The sequence below is a fragment of the Epinephelus lanceolatus genome, chromosome 7 (genome assembly GCF_041903045.1).
Source record: "Epinephelus lanceolatus isolate andai-2023 chromosome 7, ASM4190304v1, whole genome shotgun sequence".
NCBI classification, from domain to species: Eukaryota; Metazoa; Chordata; class Actinopteri; order Perciformes; family Serranidae; genus Epinephelus; species Epinephelus lanceolatus.
Genome location: NC_135740.1, coordinates 47,272,715 through 47,296,400, shown reverse-complemented (window position 1 = coordinate 47,296,400; position 23,686 = coordinate 47,272,715). Strand labels below are relative to the sequence as shown.

Below are 23,686 nucleotides of genomic sequence, written 5' to 3'. Positions count from 1 at the left end.
GAGCTCCTCCTGCAGATCACACTGGATTCAGTTTGAATGATGTCATCAATCAATAAACCTGATCAGCCTGAACCTGATTTTTTACAGGACATTAAAATAAATAACTAAAATAAAACATTAATTAATTCAATATTATCTCAACTTAAAATAAATCAGTTTTCATGTGAAATATTTGAACATAAAATAAACTCCTGACTGCAGCTGAACTTGACTTCCTGTTTGTAAGTCAGTAAACACAACACCACAGAAGAAGAAAGTGAATTTTCTTCAGTATTTATTAGACAACAGAATACAGATCAATAACTGATCAATATAATGGATTTTAAAAGCAGACAGGTGAATAAATACAGTACAGACAACAGAGAGAAGAAACTGAGTAAAAACACTGAAAGGTCCTCTGACATCATCGTCTCTACAGGAAGTAAACAGGAGTGATGTCATCAGAAATAGGCAGCACAAACAAACAAGGCTTCAGTGACGTCAAAATAAAAGACTGCAGGTGTGACCTCACCTGAGTGACACAGGTACGTGAGTTTATCAGGTAATATGATTTTATTAATATACAGTTAATATATATATCTGACCTGTACAGAAGGAAATTAAAACAATTTAACATTAAACTATTTTAGTTTTATGTAACGAGTCCTTCAAGTTTAATTTTCTGAAAATCAATGAAACAGTTTGGAATATTTCAACTTGTTTCAAACATGAATCAACTTATTTTAATGTTTTTATTACATCTAACTAAACTTTGTTCTTGGAGCTTCAGCGGCTTCACCTGCTCGCATTCTGATCCTTAAAATATAATCATTTGTAAACATGTTCAAACGTCTTCAGTCAGCGAAACACGTATTCACTTATTTTAAGAAAGTTTTAGGACTCAATTATTTACAGAGATGATCTGATGACATGGAGAGGATTCTCTTGGTTAAAAAAAAACATGTTTTGGGACTTAGGGGCTTCTGTAGTTCTGCCAGCCGACTGTTCACCTGCTTCACCTGCTCGTCTGTTAGTTTTCATGTCTGATTATATTCAGCACATCTCACCTGCACAGAGACCTGAGACCTGCTGACCCTGAGCCGACACCATCATGTGATCACATCACTGCAGCAACAACACAGCCACTTTACTAAATGAGGGCCGGGTCGTAAAGTGAGACGCCACGAACAGCACTGAACTTTGAAGCCAATATGATGTAGTGGCCAAACAGCAGAAATCTAACTTCTGGGTCTGTCACACAATGTCACACAATGTCACACGATGCCATGTGGCTCAAAAACATTTCCCCCATAGACTGACATCTGTACATCAGTGGATACATTTTTTTAAGCATCACAGCGCCAACAGAACGACTTGATCCCTGATCAGGATTTAATCATTCTGTCTGATAACAGTGGGCAACACGGTGATGCAGTGGTGCCACCTCACAGTAAGAGGGTTCCTGGTTTGAACCCTGGGGTGGAGGAGCCCTTCTGTGTGGAGTTTACATGTTCTCCCCGTGTCAGTGTGGGTTTCCTCCAGGTGCTCAAGGTTCCTCCCACAGTCCAAAGACATGCAGGTTAACTGGTGACTCTGCAGCCCCGTCTCCACCAAACCCTTTCAGTCCAGTCCCTTTGGAACCAGCAGTAAGCCTTCAGACATGGTACCTAGACCCTCGGTGTGTTCAGACAGTCCTCTTAAATGTGGGCGGGGTTGTTGTCACTCACTGCTCCGTCCAGCACTCGCTGTATTTCCTCATCAGCGGTGACACAGATGGAAGTCTGCACCTGGTTTATCGTCCACAGAACGAGGCTGCACGCCCACATTTTCACAACAAAATAGAACAGGCTGCAGTGAGAGTCTCTCTCCATGGGATATTTAAAAATAGCAGCTTTGTGCATTTAGTCCTTCTCAGGCAAGCTCAGGGGTTTAGTGTTGCTGTAGCCCACAGGAAGTGAGGATTAGAATATATGACCTTCACATAATCCGCTCCAAATTAATCTATATTTTTAAAGTCATTACTAAAAGTGTGTGTCATATAAAAACTAAAGTGATGGTCAAAGTTGTCACAGTGAAATTTAAGGTGTGCTGATGGATTCACGTCATCAACTCATGCATTGAGTAACATTACAAGTTAACGTTCCACCTTAAAAGTTGCCGGCAGTCGGCCCAGTGAATGAAGTGATTTTTTTCTCTTTCATTTTATAGTTGTAGTTTACTGATGTATGAACAGAGGTTACATAAAACCAGAGTGAGCGTCCTCTACTGACCAATCAGACTGCAGGGTTTCTAGCTCCACCTTTTAGTACCAGATCTGTGTGCTAGGTAACTTTCACTGAGGGAACAGAAACAATGAACTGAACTGCTCGGCGGAAACAGGCTCATGCGTCACCTGTGACCGGAGGCCAAATTTGGCCCACGGGCCGGAGGTTGAGCATCACTGCTCTGTGGCCCAATGATGAAGAAGATCTGGCTTCATGCGCCACAGAGCTACTTTCATAGGAATAAACATGGCCCCGCCTCCAACACTGTATCCAGGTGTCTTTATACATCCATGGGGTGAAGTGGAGGAGCAGTGGCTCCTTCCATACTTCCTATCCCCTACTTCCTATTCCCTTCGCTCAGACCACAGCCATCTTTGAACTTGGCCTTCGCTTTGATCTCAAATAATCACCTGTAAAGTTTTGGGACTGCGTCTTGCTCAGCTGTGACCCTGTCGCACTGACAAACTGTCCCACAGACAGACAGACAGACAGACAGACAGACAGACAGCTGACACAGTGCTCCAAACTTCCTGTGTTGTTTCCATGACAACAGGTTCCACCAGGAACATGTTGCCATTACAACACAGACTTGCGCGGTGAAAACAATACTGGCCGTTGTGACGTTGTTGCAGCTGATACACAGCTGTCAGGACCTGTTTTGTTTACAATGATCTGCTTCCTGTTTCCTGTTAAAACATCTCAACACTTCCTCCATCCCTTCACATTAAAAGCCCGCCATTATCTCCTCCCTGAAGGACTTTAACTGTGAAACACCTGCAGGAAGTGTTGAGTTTTAATAAAGGTACAGTCACATGACTTCCTGTGAATACATGTTTTCTGACATCACAGGTTAGTCTGTGACATCACATAATCAGGATGATGACACGTTTCCTCTCTGTGTCTCTGTCAGGTGGACAGGTGTACAGACGGACAGGTGTACAGGTGGAGGTGAGTCAGACAGAATGCTGAGTGAGTTCATGGTCTGAGGTGGAGCTCGTCTGGCGCTCCACCACCCGCTGGGCCTTACAGGCGGCCATCTTGCTCTGGATGTCCCTCTTCCTTTCGAAGTAGTCAACGAGCGGCGGCTCCGTCAGCAGCGACGCCAGTACCTGCTCAAAGGTGATCGACCAATCCACATCCAGCACGCTGCCCCGCCTCTGCTCACCGCTGCCAATCAGCACAGTGTCGTCAGCGATGTCCTCGCACTGCAGCGAGCCGGAGCTCACCACCGAGTATGACGACACCGACGTGTCGTCTTTGGTTTCCTCATCCGGCTCCAGCTGAGCGTCGGCCAGAGCCCGGCACACCTGAGACTCTCCTAACACCCCCTCACCGACCCCCTCCTCACTCTGAGGTTCGGTGGGAGTGGTCTGTGGGGTGGGCGGAGCCTGAGCGGCAGCACTGTCGGTCTTTTTGCTGCCGTTGTTGAACTTCTTACCGACCTCTCCGATGCGCAGCAGCAGGCTGGCGACGGTGGCAATGGAGTGATAGAGCTCCTGCTCCAGAGGCTCCTCGCTGAACATGTTGTACAGAGTCTTACACAGGTCGATGAACTGCTCCTGCAGACAGACAGATGGACACACAGACAGGTCAATACAGACAGACAGACAGGTTAATACAGACAGACAGGTAATGCTGTTCTAATGGAATCAGCTCCACCCAACTACAAATTTGAATCTGAAACATGAGAAAACAAAAAGGGTGGAGGTGTCTGTGCAGTATTTAGAGATCATATGGTTATGCACAGGTTGTCATTTGGGGTGTTTTCATCATTTGAGTATGTATCCTTTAAAATGGAGCTAAAACAATCTCCGTCCATACTCTATGTAGTTATGTACAAGCCTCCCCAGCACCGTCAAAGTTTTATTGATGATTTTACCAGGATGCTTTCAATTGTATGCACAGACTTTGATAGTTTGGTCATTACAGGTGATTTTAATGTACATGTGGATAATGTCTGTGACAGAAATGCTAAAGAGCTCAGTGCTGTCCTTGAAACCTTTGGCCTGACTCAGCATGTGTGTGAGCCCACCCACAGCAGAGCGCAGCACACTCTGGACCTGCTCATTACAAAGGGGGTTAATATTTCAAACGTCAGTGTGGTTGATGCTGCTCTGTCTGATCATTTCTGTGTCTTCTCTGACCTGTCTGTTTCTCCCAAACCACCGGCTGGTCCTGCAGTTGTTCGGAGGAGACACATAAATAACAGCACAAGTGCTCTGTTCATGGAAATGATAAACTTTGAAAATGCCTCATGTTCTAATGTTGATGATTTGTTGAACTCTGTTACTTCGAGTGTTTTGAATGTTCTGGACACCATTGCCCCTGTGAAGGTTAAAATGGTTAAAAATAAGCAGAAGGCGCCATGGAGGAATGACGACTTGGTCAGGGCACAGAAAAGGGAGCGCCGGAGGGCCGAGCGGAAATGGCGCAAGTCAAAGCTTCATGTTCATTATGAAATTTATAAAGAAAAGTTGTAAGTGTTCAACCGGATCTTACGTAGAACAAGGGAGAGGTACTTTTCTGAAATTATTGGAAACTGCAGTAACAACTCGCGTGTCTTATTCTCAACAGTGAACAGATTAACAAACCCTCCAGCTCAACTGCTGCTGGAACTGATCTCCACATCTAAGTGTAATGAGTTTGCAGTATTCTTTTGCGAAAAGGTTCAGACCATTAAAAATGCCATCAATTCCACAACACCAATAACAACCCTGCAGCCACCTAGACACTTAGAGCTGACTCATTTTGCACCTGTAACTGACAAAACTGTCCAAGAGATCATCACCAGTCTGAGTTCATCTACATGCTGCCTCGATGTGTTACCCACTAGATTTCTAAAGTCTGTGCTGAGCAGTTTGTTACCACCACTCGCTCACATAGTTAACATGTCACTACAATCTGGAACATTCCCAAAGGCCTTGAAAACTGCGGTCATAAAGCCTCTCCTAAAGAAGAGCAGTCTTGATGCCACAGTACTGAACAACTACCGGCCCATTTCAAATCTGCCGTTTTTAGGCAAAGTCCTTGAGAAAGTTGTTTACCAACAGCTTACTGACTTTCTCCTAATGAACAACTCCTTTGATGTTTTCCAGTCAGGTTTTAGACCCCATCACAGCACTGAGACCGCTCTTATTAAGGTGACAAATGACATCCGCCTGAACACTGACGCAGGCAAAGTCTCAGTTTTAGTCCTGCTAGATCTGAGTGCTGCTTTTGACACTGTCGATCATGAGATCCTTTCACAGAGACTAGAGGACTGGGTGGGCATCTCTGGCACTGCCCTAAATTGGTTGAAGTCCTACCTAGAAGACAGGAAGTACTTTGTTGAAATTGGTAACTGTGTCTCAGACCACATGGCCTTGACCTGTGGGGTGCCCCAAGGGTCAATCCTGGGACCCCTTCTGTTCAATCTCTACATGCTGCCTTTAGGCCAGTTAATACAAAGTAATAATGTGTCCTACCACAACTATGCAGACGACACTCAGATCTATGTCTCACTGACAGCAGGTGAATATGGACCAGTGGATTCACTCTGTCACTGCATCCAACAGGTCAGTGTGTGGATGCAAAACAACTTTCTCCAGCTAAATTCAGACAAGACTGAAGTCATCGTATTTGGTCCACAGAAACAAAGAGAAGGTGTCAGCAGTCACCTCCAGTCTCTCTCTCTAAAACCTACAAATCAGGTTAGAAATCTCGGGGTAATAATGGACTCAGACTTGAACTTTAACAGCCACATCAAATCAATAACATCAGCAGCTTTTTACCATCTAAAAAACATTGCCAAAATCAAAGGTATAGTGTCTAAACCTGATTTGGAGAGACTGATCCATGCATTTGTCTCTAGTAGGTTAGACTACTGTAACGGCCTGCTCACTGGCCTCTCCAAACGGGCCGTAAGACAGCTGCAGTACATCCAGAATGCTGCTGCTTGGGTCCTGACCAGAACCAGGAAGTACGAGCACATTAGTCCTGTGCTCAGGCAGAGATATTGGATAAAGGAAATACCCCACTGTAGGCTTATCCAATGTTAAGAAAACGGTTACTCTTCCTGTCTCCTAAGTGGGCGTGGTTAGCTCTCCCTCCAATCAGAGCCTGTTCTCCCTCAACCCTCCCCACCACAGTGTTGAACAGAGGCTCTGTGGATGTCTGTGTATGCGGATCGAGAAGCAGGTGGAATGAAAATACATTCTTCCTATTATTGCAGCCTATTGCTGCACAAAGCTTGGGCATTTTTTATTTATTACTAGCGGTAAATAACTGTTTGTAAGCTAACTGTGATTTTACCGCCTGTTTATCAAGATCACAAGATCTCGCGAGAACTTGTTTTCTGAGACGGACAGGGCTCAAACAAAGTTAATTTTCTCTTGATTTGTGCGGATGGAAAATGCAGCTTTAGTGTCAGAATGTTGGTAAGATGTGTGGCTTGTGGAAAATGAACCCAATATTTACTTTAGTGACTACTGGGTGAAAGAATTGACCATAAATTGTGATCACGTTCATTTTCCTCATTGACGACAATACATTCAGAGCTGCCGCAAGTCTCCTACGGGGGCGTGGCGCTGACGTCACTGAACCAGGAAGTGAGCTGAGTTGGGTATCTCGCTTCATCCAGTATCTCTGGCTCAGGTCTCTACACTGGCTTCCTGTGGCTCAGAGAATAGACTTTAAAGCAGCTCTGCTTGTGTACAAGTCTCTCCACGGCCTAGCACCAAAGTACATCTCTGACATGTTAGTGCCATATGAACCATCTCGGACTCTGAGGACCTCAGGGACCGGCCTCCTGCTGGTGCCCAGAGTCAGGACTAAACATGGGGAATCAGGATTCCAGTTTTATGCAGCTAAAATCTGGAACAGTCTTTCTGAAGATGTGAGACAGACCTCTACTCTGACAATGTTCAAATCTAGGCTCAAAACAGCTCTATTTCACTGTGCATATGACTGAAAGGATCTTATCTGCACTCTTCTTCTCTTTTAAAGTTCATTTTATAATGATTATTTATGTTTTTATTTTGTATTGTGATTTTAATGCATTTTCTTGTTCTGTGAAGCACTTTGAATTACTTTGTGTACGAACTGTGCTCTACAAATAAACTTGCCTTGCCTAATACAGACAGACAGACAGATTAATACAGACAGACAGGTTAATACAGACAGACAGACAGGTTAATACAGACAGACAGACAGACAGGTTAATACAGACAGACAGACAGACAGACAGGTTAATACAGACAGACAGACAGACAGACAGGTTAATACAGACAGACAGACAGACAGACAGGTTAATACAGACAGACAGACAGACAGACAGGTTAATACAGACAGACAGACAGACAGGTTAATACAGACAGACAGACAGACAGACAGACTAATACAGACAGACAGACAGACAGACCTGGTTCATCCTGGGCAGGTCTTTGATGGTCTCTCTCTTAGGTTCCTTCTCTTTGGCCCACATCCTCAGATAGTACCTGTAGTCCTTCACCTTCTCCTCTGAGGCTGAGCACAGGTCAGAGGTCAAAGGTCACAGGTCAAAGGTCACAGGACAGAGGTTACACAAGAGTCTGACTTTTTGTATTGAACTTAGAAGAAGAAATAGAAAAACACATTTTTGTGAAAACGGCCTTTAAAGTTTGTAACTGAACTCCAGTTGGAGTGTTTACCTTTCTTCTCCTCGCTGTCTCCGCCTCCATCCTTCCCCTCCTCACCTGCACACAGACAGGAAATCATCATCATCATCATCATCATTATCATTATCATCGTCATCATCATTACAAAAAAAGGACTGAAGAAGTAACCATGACGATGAGGTTGTAAAAAACATTAATTGAGAGATTTAAGGCCTTTAAACAGTGACAGGGAAACGAACAACGGCATGAAAATGCCAAATACTCACCAGTGAATATTTTACATCAAAACCATTTAAACCATTTAAACCAGCAGCGATGCAAACGCAGACAGCTGTAACAGCTTCACAACTGTGGTGATGTTGTGACATGATCAACGCCGTCTTCTGGCAGCGTGATATTGAAAAACATAAACATATTGATGGGATAATGAATCGCAGGAACCCTCCCACTGTGTGAAGGCCTTCAGAATGAAAAGTAAGAAACTGTTTGTTAGTTGAAGTGAAAGATTGATCCTGCTCTGATCATGTGACCACGCCCCCATCAGTGATGTCACAGGTTACACATGGAGACTAAAGACGACCAAACATCAGTCAGGTCGTCTGATCAGATACTGAGACATGTTCATGTGAGTGGGATGGACTGTTCAGAAATTACCATCCATTCATGTTTTACTGCTCGTCAGTGTTCAGGTTGCCGTGGCAACAGGTTAAAGGACTCCTCCGCAGATTTATCTTCACTCTGAGAACTCTGGTGTCAACGTTACCCACAATGCTCCTCTGCCTCTGACAGCTGGGTGTGTTACTCTGTTTGTAGCTCATGTTTCCAGCAGCAGAGGTCTCACTTCTGTCTCACTCCACACCTCCAGATTATTCTACTGTTCAAACTTGCCGTCCCCTGTGGACACCTGGGGACACCTGGAGACACCTGTGGACACCTGGAGACACCTGTGGACACCTGGAGACACCTGGAGACACGCTGAGGAGAATCACTGGAGTTCACCTTCAAGCAAAGTAGCCAATAACCATCTCCCTCTCCTCCTGCTGGGCCATCCAGCCTGTGAGGACTCCTTCAGTTCCTGTTACTTTTTGACTTTGTGTTACAGCGTGTGTTGCCACGGTGATGACAAACAGACTGATGGGTTTGTGAGTCCAGGTGAGGAACACCTGCTGAGACATCACTGGCTGTGGGCGGGGCCAGAGGAGCAACATGTACAACAGCAGAGCAACAGACACAAACCTGATGTCACTTCCTGCTGCCCCAAAATGTCCAGATCAGAAGGGAAGGAAGATTCTGAGAGGAGCGAGGACACGACGATGACGACGATGACGAGGGAGAGGAGGAAGAGTAAGGAGAAGAAGACAAAGAAGAAGAAGAAGAAGAGAGACGAGGCAGTGTGTGAGTGACAGAGGAAACATTCAGATTTGTTAATAAGAAGATTTTTTATATCAATCAAACAGGTTGATGAGATTTTTTCACTGATTTAAGATGATGTGATATAAAGTGTGTGTTGAGTTAATTATCTGTGGAGTCAGTTTGTTCTGCTGAGTTCATCAGTTACAGCACGTCTGTGTTATCAGGTCCTCTGAATGTCTCTGTGTGAACCTGTGTTGATGTCCTGAAGTGTCTGAATACATAAATCATCAGTGTGGAGACAGGGACAGCGTCCAGCTGTAGTATGAGTCGTACACATGCTGCTGTGTGGCCGTAGCTCACAGTCCTTATCTGTGTGTCTACCTGGTGGTGGGACGTCCTCAGTGAAGAACTGTGTTGCCTCCAGAGCTGACTCCGCCTCCTCAGGACACAGAGCTGCATAAACAAACAAACACACAGACAAATAAACAAATAAACAAAGGCTACACAGAGGGAGGATGAGTGGAAGTTGTGTCTGCAGCTCAGAAGTTAGAAAACTCCTCAGATTATTTAATCTTTCGTCCGTCCAAGTCGACGTCCTCATTAAAACGTGACAATTTAACGACAATCAGAGAAACAATATTTATCAGAAAGTCTAAACTCTTTTTATTTTCAGTTCATTTGTCGTCATGTTTTATGCATATTTCTTTTTTTAAATTCTTTTTCATTTTTATCTTTAATTTTATATTTTTATTTATTTCTTCTTTAACTTCTCTATTTATATATTTATATATTTATTTCCTTTTGTGTTCTTGTCTGTTGGATTTCCATTGGCTGGTCTGGCCTTCTCTGTTCGTCCCTGAGTGTGTGGGGTCTGTGCATCTTTATTGAAAAAAAGTTGGTGTGATTCAGAGGCGTAAATGCAAACAGGGCTCCGGGGCCACTGATGTGTGGGGGCCCTCTTACAACAATGACTCTGGGAACCTGATGGAGCTGCCTCAGAGCTCTGTCACACCTTCCAGGCTTCAGGCACTTCCACCTCTCGTCTTCACCTGCCGTTAATGTGAATCAGTACCTGGTGGTGCTGACGGCATTCGGTTGGTTCCCTTAAAGGTACAGAGTTCAGAGCCCAGCCTGACAGGGTTCATGTTTATTAGTTATTGGGTCAAGTTTTATGTTTCTAACTCTTCTAGCTCAGGAAGTTGAGCCACAACACAGGACGAGGAATAAAAATAAACCAGCACAAACTTACCGGGTTCTGCTCCTTCAGGGTTTAAACCCCTGAATATAATAATTCATATAGATGATCAGTTGTTTCGGACAGTTGTGCAGAGAGCTGTGTGACTGTTACCTGGAGGGAGGTGGAGCTTGTACAGCAGTTTGAGTTTCTCTGTCATGTCTCCGTGATACATCCCACCTGCAGACACACAAACAAACTCTGAAACTACAGAATCTACAGATCTAAACATCAGCAGACACAAACTCCTCTGAGGAGACTGAAACCAGCAGGAACCAGAGGACGGCGTTAAACCTCCTGGTTCTGGACTCACTCAGTCCGGTGATGAACTCTTTGAAGTTGACCAGTCCGTCCTGGTTCTGGTCCAGGAGTCTGAAGAGGCGGGCTGACAGCGTGGGGGTGTGGCCTCCACAGATCCAGGGAGCGAGTGCGGTGAACAGCTGGGTGAACTGAACCGGGTCGATGCGGTACTGCTCCAGGTACGGCAGGCTGGGGTCATGACGCTCGGCCGCAGTGCTGCTGGAGCCCCAGTAACAGCTCGTCATGTGTTTGGACTGAAGGAGGTCAGAGACGCAGACGGACAGGGGGAGGAGTTAAACTCTGAGACAACAGACTTACAGGCTACATACAAGGTGCCCTGACACTGTGACTGAGGCAGCTACAAGAGGATCCTGCAGGCAGAACTGAGGGCTGAAATAACACACTTATATTTAAAAGTACAGGTGACAGGTGTGAAGACTGAGGCCATAATCTAAGAGATGTAAACAAAGTTCCCTGTGAACACTGAAACATCACGATGTTTTAAATCATCTGAACTGTTGAACCAGAATTTGTTCTGACCTTAAAGAGACAGTACAGCTCTTCCAGCTCCTCGATACTGAAAGCCGACTCCGTCATCATCGCTCTCACCTGCGTACAGAAACAAACACACACACCTATAAACACTGTCTACATTAGCATGTTAACATTTAGCACACAGCACGCTACCACTACCCACCACGCTCCTCTTGGCCGTGTCTTCCAGCGACTGAATGACCTTTAACCTCTGCTTGAACCTCATCTGCTCGATGACATCAGAGCGCAGGCTGCCGAACTTCTGCTCAGAGAAGAAGAAACTGGGATTAACTCAAAAATAACATCCAGGAATTTGACAGAGACCCTGCTGCAAGAATTAGATGGAGAGGCTGCATCTATAGGAGTTAGACTGAGACATTGCTGCTCCAGGAGTTAGACAGAGCCCCTGGTGTAAATAAACGCCTCAGTGTTGTGATGTGACCTGCAGGGGGAGCAGCACACACAGTAATGACGGACAGGGTGAGAGTGATCAGCGTGATGACATCATGACGTCACTAAGTCAATCTGACCTCGTAGGACGCCTTGATGAGGTCGAAGATGTCGATCTCAGGTGGAGGATCATCTCCGCTGGTCAGCAAGGCGTGCAGGTGAGGGATGGGCGGAGCCACAGTCTGTTTATTCACAACATTATCCAGGTACCTGCACAAACACACACAAACACACACAGACACACTTCATATGTACTCAGACTCGTGTATACTCGTGCAGTGCCTGTTGAAAACACGCCTGATGGGAGCGGGCTGATATCTGTGGTGCTGCTGCCTGCAGCTTTCTGGAGAACCGCTCATACAAACAATTCCACACTCAAACACTGAGCTTGCTTTGGTCCTGACGCACACCTGGATCTGTTGCTACAGATTTCGTTGGTGGCTTAGTGGATAAAGCAGGTGCCCCATGTGCATCTGCTGTTGTCGCAGCGGCCCAGGTTTGACTCTAGCCTGTGGCCCTTTGCTGCATGTCACTCCCTCTCTCTCTCTCCCTTTCACACTTGTCTGTCCTGTCCATTAAAGGCTAAAAATGCCCAAAAAATGATCTTTAAAAAAAGAAAATCAGATGGTTCATCTCAAGGGGCTATCCATTAATGAATTGTTGAATTTATTATCATGTTTATGTACAAAACATATGACCCTTTGGGCCCCGGGGCCTGTGTCCAGTAGGCTTGTTCAGTAATCCATCCACGAGTATTGGGCCTAAAATTTTGTCCATGTGACAGAGACAGAACTCTGAGTAGCTCAACACTAAAATGATCAAACTCTGCAGGGGGGTGGAGCCTATCCCAGCTGACCGTGTGTGAGAGGCGGAGCACCTGGAGGAAACCCACGCTGACACAGGGAGAACATGCACATGTTGTGCCCCCGACCTCAGAGTGACATTGCTAACCACTGCTCCACCGTGCCGCCCATCAGACTCATATTTATGGAAGAAAGGAAAGATATCTGCTAGCTGTGATTGGTTGTTTCTTTGTCACATGAAATGAGGTACATGTTGCTGCGTTCCATATGTTGAACTTTGTTTATCTCAGGGTGCAGCCAAAGTCACAGAGCTCTGTTCACGTGTTTATTCAAAGTTTATTAACACTGAACATGTTTCATGTGCAAAACGTACCAAATCCGACACCGCCTGTCCTCAGGAACAACCCCAGGTGTGAAGGAGGTTGGGAAAACAGTTCTCGAGATGTAAAGGACACACAGACAGATTCCTTGTTTTATAGTTAGATTCTACTTATTCATATTCCAGTCTGACTCGTACCTGCCCAAGATGGTCATGGCTTCTCCCTCGTCACTGCAGGACAGCAGGGCGTTCATGTTGTCATGAAGCACAGCCAGCGCCACCTGCAGGCAGACAGGACAGTTACACAGCAGTGTGTAGTGACAGGAAGACAATCCTGAAAGACGATCCTCACAGAAGTAGTCGACAAATCAAACAAAAGTTAGAAAACACTCAAGTGGCATGTCTCTGACCTGAAAGATGACCTTTATGCCCTCGTAGAAGAAGCAGTCAACCAACAGGACGGCGCTGTCGAAGGGCATCACAGACAGGAAGAGTGTGAGGAACCAGGACAGGCTGATGGTGGAGATGACGCCCAGTTCCTGCATGTGTTCGTACAGCAACGGGAGGAAGGCTCGGGTCAGCTCCTCAAACACCCCCTGATCCACCAGAGCACCTACAGGGACAGAGACCACTTCAAACCAGGATACAGCGCCCCCTGTGGCTTATTGAGCTACGACTCTGGAGTTGTTACTGACCTACGACTCTGGAGTTGTTACTGACCTACGACTCTGGAGTTGTTACTGAGCTACGACTCTGGAGTTGTTACTGACCTACGACTCTGGAGTTGTTACTGACCTACGACTCTGGAGTTGTTACTGACCTACGACTCTGGAGTTGTTACTGAGCTACGACTCTGGTGTTGTTACTGAGCTACGACTCTGGAGTTGTTACTGACCTACGACTCTGGAGTTGTTACTGAGCTACGACTCTGGAGTTGTTACTGACCTACGACTCTGGAGTTGTTACTGACCTACGACTCTGGTGTTGTTACTGACCTACGACTCTGGTGTTGTAGTAGTCGGGCAGCATCCGCTCACACAGCGCCACCAACAGCCAGAAGGCTTCTTCCTCTGGACAGTAGAGCAGCAGGACAGAGGTGACGATGTTCATCGCCTGGAGGAGGAACAAGGAGAGAGAATGAGTCAGTTTCTATTTGGAATAAGTGATGCTGGATTATATTATATTCTATATTCAGTGTTTAATCTTGAATGTTATATTTTGTACCTGACAATATCCGATCCCGGGGTTTCGGTGGGCGTAGGCAGTGAGAACCCGGCGCAGTGCAGCGATACCCATCTCATTTTGGAAGGCTCGGTGCTCGGGCATTGAACGGTGAAGGTCACGCTCGATCTCCTCTGTCGCCAATGAACACAGTCCCATGGCCTGCTCCACCAGGTCACCATAGTAACCAGGGTGAGTCGCCATCTCGTTCTGAGCTCCTGGACGGAGAGGTGGGCAGGTGAACACATAACAACTCAGTTTATCTGTGGTATGAATGAATGCTAAAGCCCCTCTCCTATGAATGAATGAATGAATGGATGAGTGAATGAACTAAGACTCACCAGAAAACAGTAACCACAGCTCTCCTCTCAGGCGCTCTGGGATCCCGTTGAGGACGAGCTCCCTGGTTCTGGAGGTTCGGTACATGCAGACACCTCGGCCGAACTCTGAGAAATGGATGTTCCACGCCTCCTCCTTCATCTTCTCCTTCATCTACAGGGGTGATAGGTCAGAGAGGAGGGAAGGAGAGGAGGTGGGAGAGGATTTAATTCCAGTCTGACACAGGAACACTGAACTGTAGCTTTCTCTTATACTTCAGCAGATCAGTCTGAATCGATGGTCAAACACTTTAACTAACTAATGAGTGTCTGCTGGTCCTCCTTGATATCTAACGGTCCTGGGTCTCTGACGGTACTCCTCAGTTTCCACCAGTACTGGTAGTCCTCATTATCTATCAGTGTTAGTCTTTGTCAAATTCAGCTGTGTCATGTCAGGACTCATTGCACTGGGTCTCAGGTCTTCCAGACTGTCTCAGTGCCCCATGATACTCCCTGATATCTGACAGCGTGTCAGTCCTCAGTATCTAACAGTACCAGTCCAACTCAGTACCTAGACGTGATGGGACTTGAACTCACAGCTTTGGGTCCCAGGTCCTCCGGAGTGTCTCGGTGGTAGAGCTGCAGCAGACCCTGGCTAGCTGTGGGCAGACCAGATTGGTAATGACGCCCCCTGTGGACGGACTCAGACCCTGCAGACAAGGACGCAGGGGCGCTGGAGGACGCCTGAGAACACAAAAAAACACATCACCACAATAAAACTGAAACTACATCAATTTGAGGATTTTTCTTCCTGTCTGCTAACGTCTGAAAGCAGCTGGCACTCAGCAGCTGAACTGGACTTGTCACTGTGAAACATGATCTGCTGATTGGCTGACAAGTGTTACACGTACCGAGTGACCAATCAGAGACAGCGGGCTGGTGTCACCCCATGAGCTGTCGGGCGTTCGCTGCAGAAAGTCAGAGATGCGTTGGACCAGGAAGTCTCTGTCTTTGAGGTTGGCGAACAGGAAGTTCATCTTGTTCTTGGTGCTGATGGAGACAGGACAAGGCAGGACGCTGCTGCTGTCCGCCTTTTCTACAATGGACACCTGAGGAGCAGAGGATGATGGGTAAAAATCACTGTGCAAAGAGCATGATAACAAATACAATCATGGTTTACATTTCTTCTTCACCTCTCTGAGTGGGATGATGAGCTGACACAAGTCTTCTTCTCTGCTGTTAAAACAGATGTAGTTGTTGGAGATGAACAGCTGTCCAACCACGTGCATCTTAGCAAATGGCGTCCACAGCGTGCAGTCTGTGTGTCCGTCCAGACGCTCGTCCTGCGTCAGTCGAAACATCGTCCGGTACCGCTCGTTCTTCGCCCGTGCGTCCAAATCCCTGCAGCCACAACACAGACAGTTTGATAGTTCAGTTAGTGTTAGTACAATGGTTCAGCTGCTCAAAATGGAGGCTGCAACATAAACACCATCACTGTTGACATATAAAACGTAACGATTCATCTGTTATAATATTACAAACTGCACTCTGTGTTGCACACACGTAATGTACGCCCACTTGGTATTGTTCTGGATATTTGACGTCACAATCAGCAACAGTCAGTTATTTCCACGTCAGTCTGATTAGATAAAACACTTTAAGGGTGATATCAGGTGTACAGTTACTGAACAGAGTGAGACCTCTTGAGTGCAGAGACGTTCTTGAGTGTCTTGCAGGGTTTGGGCAGCGAGCGGTCGGCAGCAAACGCCTCATTGTCGAGGAGCTGCCGCATGGCGATGTTGGCGAGCTGCTCCATCAGCTTGAAGGTGTCGTTGATGTTAAGGAACATGGAAAAGAAATGTTCAGTGTGACGCGTGCTGACACGAACACTCTCTGGAAACACCAGGGTAGCGTTCTTCTCCAGCTGGGTCACCTCTGTCCACTGCACCACCAGGGTCACTGAGGGGGGTTGAATAATCAACAGAGGAGATCAAGGTCGTGAAAATATATGAATATAATATTGAAACATTAAAAAATGGTACATTGAGATTATGACAGATTGCTTTGTACTAAAGCATTATTAAACAGTAACTTAATACTAAAATTAGTTTCTTTAGTTGGTTAATTATATGTAAAATGACTTTATCATTGACTTTGGCTCAGGTTACTGCAGAAGTATCTTAGGGTAAGTACAGAGGTACCTCCTGTAACTACCCCAAATACCCCCAGAGGTTCATCATGGACCTCTCAAAAAACATTGCACCCACTGTGCACCTGCCATTGTTGAAGAATCTTCAACTTTTTCCATGGATTGCTCACCCTCATGCTGTCTGGCAGAAGGTACTGGAGTATCTGGGCTGCCATTGCCAGATGCTGGAACAGCTTTTCTCCCCAAACACCTACCAGCTAATGGTTTTGCACCTCATGTTGGCTGTCTTGTTTTATAAGCTAAAATGTTAAATGTAGCATCATCGAGCCCCCAAGAAACAAAATGTCTACTGTGTACTTGTACATGGACAGATTGACAATAAAGTTCTTAGTGAGTCTAAAGTCTTGGCAACAGCCGAAGTACCTTCACCTAACCACAGAGGTAACCCCTGGAAACTACAGAAGTACCATCAGTTAATTACAGAAGTACCTCCCGGCATCTACAGAACTACCTCCGGGTAACTGCAGAAGTAATCCTGGGCACCAACAGAAGTATCTTTAGGTAAGAGTTAAGTACCCTCTGGTAACTTTAACTTGTTATCCCTTGTAGCAACAGAAGAACACCTTGGTAAGTGCATTCAAACTAAAACAGGACATTATATTACTCTTTAAAAGAGATTACAGGTTTTCCATTTTAAAACAGAACATAAAGTGTCACCTGTTTTCTCTTGCACAGACTGTATAAATGACATTATCAAACTCTGTCCTCTGATTGGCCGGTCGTACCCTCTTTGCCCAGCAGAAAGGAGTAGAAGCACAGGTGGTTGACGGACAGGTAGAGCCAGCCCTGTCGCGGCACTCGACCCTTCCAGTAGCTGCAGGAGTAATAATTCACCAGCTTCTCCTCATCAGGCATCCCAAATAGCTTCCTCATCTTCAGTTCCGCCTCCCGAAACTTCCCACAATCCTCCTCCTGCTCCTCCCCCTGCTTCAGCCGGTTCTCCTCTGCGATGATGCCCTGCAGGAAGTGACATTATTCACTAACAGGATCACACACAAGAGAAGAGAAAAGACCTGAGAAGGTAAAACAGGAAGGGACATACACAGATCTTTCCTTTGACAAAGGTGGTGACGTCTTCATCGTTGTCAAAGATGGAGATGGTCTGCAGCAGGTTGGACTCCAGCCAATCCCAGTGTTCTGTGATCTCCTTCCTGGACGAGCCTGCAAGACACAGCTGAGGGTCAACAAACAACAACAACAAAAAACCTCAGCCAATCTCAGAGCTACTAGTCCAGCTGACGCACCACAGGCGATGTTCCAGTAGATCTGAGAGTCAGCGGTCTGCAGCAGGATCCTGTAGGGAGCCACTCTGGCACTGGAGTCCAGAACCACATCCAGAGTCCCAACCAGGAGACCTGCACACACAGAGACAGGTAAAGAGGTAAACCAGGAGGCTTTAAAACAGGAGTCCACAAACCAATGGGTGACATCACTCTTACTTTAAATCATAATTTTACAGACATTACAAGCAGCACTGTTGTTTCTTTCTTCATAAAATGAGGCCATGCTTTACAACATTTCTTGTGCCATGGCTTTCACGTTATTGTTTTGCAATGTGCAACTGTCAGAAAAAAACAAACCGACACAGATAAAATGAACTGATAAGCTTGAAGGCATACAATTCTGACGGATCAGACACTGGTTCTCATTTTACATCCCAAACCTCAAGTCAGCTGCTACAGAAGAACAGGTCACTACCCTCTGTGAAAACCTCTGAGACTTCTCAAGCTATCTAAATGGATCAGCAACAGATGAACTGTACCTGCTTCTACTCCTGATGAACAAAAGGCAAAACAGATCAAAGAAGCGGGCCTGGACCAAGAGAGGCTTCCTCCTGAAACAGTGCTCAGAGTCCAACGGAACACCAAAACACATTCACTGTCAGAGCTGCTCTCAAAGACGAACCCTTCAAAAGGTGAGTTATTCAATCTGTTGTCAGCTCTGTCGATGACGCCTCAGGATTCCAGACTCCATTCACCCAGAAGGCCAAGCAGATCCTCCAAGACCTGCCCAAAGCAAAGAGTGGATGGGATGATGTCATTCCAGAGGTGAACATCACAGCATCACAGCAGAAATGGATCTCTGATGTGAAGCAAATGTCTTCATTCCAAGTCAAGACTGCCCAACTGCATCACTTCTGTGATGCCAGTGAATGAGGCTACAGCAGTGTGAGATACCAAAGATTAACCACCACGGCTGTAAAAGTTCATATTGCATTCATGCTGGGGAAATTCAGGGTAACTCAACTGAAACAGACGACCATTTCAAGGTTAGAGGATGCCGCAATGACTCTTGCAGCCAAAACAGATGTAGTTGAGGAACTTGAAGCTAAACTGGAACTTTCAGTTTTTTGGACAGACAGCGAGTCTGTGCCTAAATATATTAGAAACAAGACAAAAAGATTAAACATCAACGTAGCTAACAGGACTACTCTGATGCATGAGTTACTGCAGGACTACCAACGGAGGTTCATCAGCTTAAAAGAAAATCCAGCCAACATGGAGTCACGAGGGTCGTATGCTGATGCCTTCTTCAGGTCAGCATGATGGTTTCAAGGACCAGAACTTCTGGCTGAACCAGAGACTGAATGGCAATAGTTTCCTGAACATCTTGAGTCCATCTCTCCTGACGATTCAGATGCAAAGAAGGAAGTCAGCCGGAACAGTCTGAGTTCGGCAGAAGAGAGCCCGACTAGCCTGTTCATTGAGTACTACACATTATGAACCAGACTCAGGGTAGTTCAGGGAACTTTCAGAGGAACAAAAAGGATCATGATCTTTAAGTCTGACCCCCAACCCAAAACAGAATTCAGCCAAGTCACCAAACAACCAACCAACCAACCAACCAAATGGAGCAGGAAACCAACTTCAGGTTTGACAGTGACTTGCTTGAAGTGGAGAAAACCACTCAGTAACAACTCTTCAAGCAGCGGATAGACCTGTTGAAACAAGGAAAGCCCTGTAGACCAACAGCTACATTCATGAGATTGACTGAACAAGACGGCTGTGCTGATGGGAACTAAAAAACCGATCATCCTACCCAAACAATCTCATACTTCTGCATTGATCCTGCAAGAAATGTTCTCCAGAGTCTGTCAGAAGTTTTGGATGTCACGTACCAACTCTATGACCAGTAAGGTAATCAAAAGCTGTCTCTTCTGTTGGCACTTACAAGCTGGAGCTGTAGAACAGAAAATGGCTGGTTTACCATGGGACCACACAACTCCTGATGAACCGCATTTGCTCAGGTGAGAGTGGATTACTTCAGTCCAGTCGAGGTAAAGAGTGGTAGGTCTCAGGTGAAACACTACAGAGTTGTTTCCACTTGCCTCAGTTGCAGTTGTGCTGTCCACCAAGAAGTCGCAAGTTATCTGGACACAGTGTTCCCCACAGAATTCTAATCTTAATGCGGCGGTAGCTGACGGGATTTCGCCAACCTTCTGTTTGGTTCTTACCTGTGGTCCATGAACACAGAGCTGACTGAAGTCCTCATGAGTTCATTTTTGTCCTCAGCAGCAGTTTGTTGAGTTTTGAGTCGTGGGGTGGATAATTGATTGGTTGATCTGATCAGGTCAGATCAACAGATGACAGAAACAGCTGTTTCCGAGTGAAAGCAAACTCTCAGACCCAGCACAATGAACACTTAAGTTTTACTTTGACTGTGCCTGGAGTTCTGCTGCGCGTCTGCACCCAGAGTTGCTCTGTGCTCCAAGGTTGTAGTGCAATGACCAGTATTTATATTCCAGCAGCGCTCCTAATGAACGGCCTGTCTCCAAAAAAAGAAATTCTAAACATGGCGGTAGATGTTTTAATCATGCCGGGCTGCCACAAATAAATTAATGTGTGGGAATGTGGATACTGACTCCTGCATGAACGCCTTGCACAAGTTCATCTGTTGGAGGGGACCCATCAAAGCAACGCTGTTGGAGCAAACCCAGAGCTAGCAGAAGCTCCAAAGCAACTGGATCACACATTATACACTGCTGAAGGATGATGCGAAATGGACATTAACCCTCCCCCACCAGAGCCCATCACTGTGGAGTTTGGCTCAGGAGCTAGAGTGGCTCGTCCACAGATCAGAAGATCGGTGGTTTGAGACTCCAGTCCGCAAAATGCTGAACCCTGCTCCTGATGGCTGTTCCATCAGTGTGGCACCTTGTATGGTAGCCTCCTCGACTCTGTGAATGTGGCATGTAGTGTTAATGGTTGGAAGAAGAGAAAGGGAAGACACAAGTGTAAGTCCACTGATTTGTTCAGTAGAGAAAATCCTTCCCTTAGTCCTTCAGGAACATCAGCTGCATGAAGAGGCCGTGCAAACTGTCCTCTGTCGAGGGTCGAAGCCATCGTGAATAATGTCAGCTGACTGCTGATGATGTCACTTCCTCATCAGTAACACACAGTTTGTGGTTTCCTGTGCAGGGAAGTTTGAGTCATGATGAATCATGATTCAGCTCCACTGTCAGAGCCGCTGGTGGAGTGGAGGCATCAAGCCATCTCTGAGACACCTGTGACCTGTGACCTGTTACTATGACCTGTGACCTCTGACCTGTTACTATATGCTGTGAGGACGCAGTAATGTGGAGTGTAAAAACCACAGACTCTGAGCTCAGAGTGACGTCACGTAGAAGAGAATTATTAAGGGACTGTCCTTTATTTATCAGAGGAGGGAGGTGGCTGGGTGTGAGCCCCCCTGAGTGACTGGAGAAAAATCCATGACCCCCCCTCCACCATAAATCAGTTATTAGATTTTTAAACCAGTTTAGGCGTGAAGGGGGGGTGGGGGGGGCAACATGCAGCAAAGGGGCGGGGCTGAAACAGAGCCCGCGGACGCCGTGGCGGGGTCACAGCCTTTGTACCAGCTGATTTACTGGGCGCCACAAAGCTTCAGTTTTTCACTCTTTAGTGCACACACACAGTAGTTCATGCAAATGTGTTGTGAGAGATAAACTAAAGTGGTTTTGATGGAATATCACTATTTTAAGCTGAGATTTGTTTTTGGTTTGTTTCTGGCAGAAGCTTTTGTCCAAGGACCGTCAGAAATTTGAAAACTGACCAATAATTTCTGTTTTTACAGTTTCTGGCTGATAAATTGTGTCAGGCATGTTTTCATTAAAAATCATGTTTTCATTAAAAGTCTGTGGTAAATCAAATACAAAATATAACCATTTAACTTTGTGGGGGCGCGCAGTAGCTCAGTGGGCAGAGCAGGTGTCCCATGTACAAAGGCAATGTCCCTGCTCAGTGGTCGTGGGTTTGAGTCCAGCCTGCGGCTCTTTAAAAGCCAAAGAGTCAAAAAAAATAATCTTTAAAGAAAAAACAAAAACAAGTTGTATGCCCCTCCACTAAGCCAAAATAAAAAATACAAGTCCCTCCCCAGTGCTTAAGTAACGAACAGTCCCTAACTCTGCACCACTGAAACACCTGTGAACATATGAAGTGCAGCTTCAGCTCAGGCTGAGTTTCTGTCTGGACTCTGGATCTCTTTCAAAATCTAATAAAACAACAACGTGAAGTATGTGTGCTGCGTTCACTGTCAGTCAGCAGAGTCTGAAAGTATAAAACTCTGACAGGAGACACAACCACCATTGTATCATTATCACTAGTAAACTGCACATTAAAAGCATTTCCTACATCGATTATTGAGAAAATTAACAATCAATTAATTGATTAAAAACAAATGTGTTCTTCCTTATTCAAATCTCACAGCAACAAACTGCAGATATATGCAGTTACAGCTCTGCATCGATTGATCGATTACATCTTACGTTTGATCAAATTCTGAACGATCGATTAATCATGATCTCATTATTAGTATTAACTGTCTATAGAGCAGTGTCACAAAGTAACGGAGTACATTTAGTCAGGACCAGGGCTGTGTAGAGGTACTTGAACTTTACCTTCCATCTACATACATACACGTCACATACATGTCACATACATGTCCTGCAGCGCATGTATGTGACAGAATCATGTGTAACATGTGATCAGCTCATGAATTATGTTGAATAATAGTAACTAAAGTTCTTATATAAAACACTTTAACCCTTCAGGCTGTCTGCAGCTGAATGTCTTCAGACACTGTGACGTGTTTAATGTCCCCCTGTCTCAGTCACACATCATGTCTGTGGACATATATGTGTCCACAGACACAGCAGGGACTCACCGGACAGTCCTCCTCCTCGGCCGTGTCCTCTCCTCCTCTGCAGGATGAAGAACGGGTTGGCCCGCTCAGACACCCACAGCGCCCCGGCCAGCAGCACCTCCTCCGGCTGGATCCACATCTCTGCCCGCTGCCTGCTCACCGTCCGCCGGGAGAAAGACCCGTTAGCACCGGGAGAAAGACCCGTTAGCACCGGGAGAAAGGCCCGTTAGTTAGCACCGGGCGGCTCCGTCTAATTCAGACAAACACCGAGCTGATGTTGTTGTTTTCACTTGGTCTGCTGACTTCACATCACTTCCGGGTCTGACGCCACAGTGCACGCCCTCTGCGCACGCTGCGTCATTACGTCACAGACAAAGAATAAACCACAGACTGTGTGAAACAAACTCTGAAACATTAACGAGAAAAAACAAACATTTGAATAAATAAACCAACAGTGACTTCAGATGTTACAGTTATTTACTAATGTAAATAAACAACATGGCGGTGAGACGTCCATAAACAGCTGCTGTTACTGCGCCTCCTGCTGTTCTCCTCTGGTACTGCACCCACAGGCTGCAGACAGGAGACACTTTTTGGCTGATCACCAAGAAAATCACCAAGAAAACCTCCTAAAACTCTGAGACAGGGACGTAAATACAGACGGTGCAGGCAGTGTTACTGCACTGGGGCCCCTGAGGTGGAGGGGCCCATAGAGAGAACAGGCCCCAGCAAGAGATTCAGGTTACCACCTTTGAAATAAACCTGTGTTCAAAGATAAATGATTAAAAAAATAATTCTAATATAAATGTATGTGTTCTCAGTAAGGTGAATACACCTGTGTCATGGTCTTATTTTATTTTTTATTTTTAACAGTCCGTATCAATCTCAATAAAATTAAATGTTTTTTCTATATAATCTATAAAATCTCG

At 45.7% G+C, this 23,686-nt stretch overlaps 1 protein-coding gene across 2 annotated transcripts; it reads right to left on the bottom strand.

Annotated features, from left to right (window-relative positions):
* Positions 1-257: 257 nt before the first annotated feature.
* Positions 258-23,065, bottom strand: tbc1d9b (TBC1 domain family member 9b). 2 transcript variants are annotated; one of them, XM_033629678.2, is made up of 23 exons: positions 22,779-23,065; positions 17,861-17,971; positions 17,659-17,777; positions 17,342-17,573; positions 16,108-16,366; positions 15,601-15,808; positions 15,319-15,516; positions 15,005-15,151; positions 14,432-14,582; positions 14,094-14,308; positions 13,865-13,982; positions 13,280-13,482; positions 13,068-13,150; positions 11,828-11,957; positions 11,461-11,559; positions 11,304-11,372; positions 10,777-11,017; positions 10,578-10,643; positions 9,611-9,682; positions 9,113-9,166; positions 7,910-7,954; positions 7,642-7,745; positions 258-3,802 (listed from the first exon to the last, which is right to left on the bottom strand). In XM_033629678.2, exons 1-23 carry the CDS (start codon positions 22,894-22,896, stop codon positions 3,197-3,199), a joined length of 3,648 nt encoding a protein of 1,215 aa, XP_033485569.2. In that variant the 5' UTR covers positions 22,897-23,065; the 3' UTR covers positions 258-3,196. The 2 variants fall into 2 exon arrangements, with proteins under 2 accessions (XP_033485569.2, XP_033485578.2); XM_033629687.2 differs by lacking the exon at positions 9,113-9,166.
* Between the last annotated feature and the right edge of the window lie 621 nt (positions 23,066-23,686).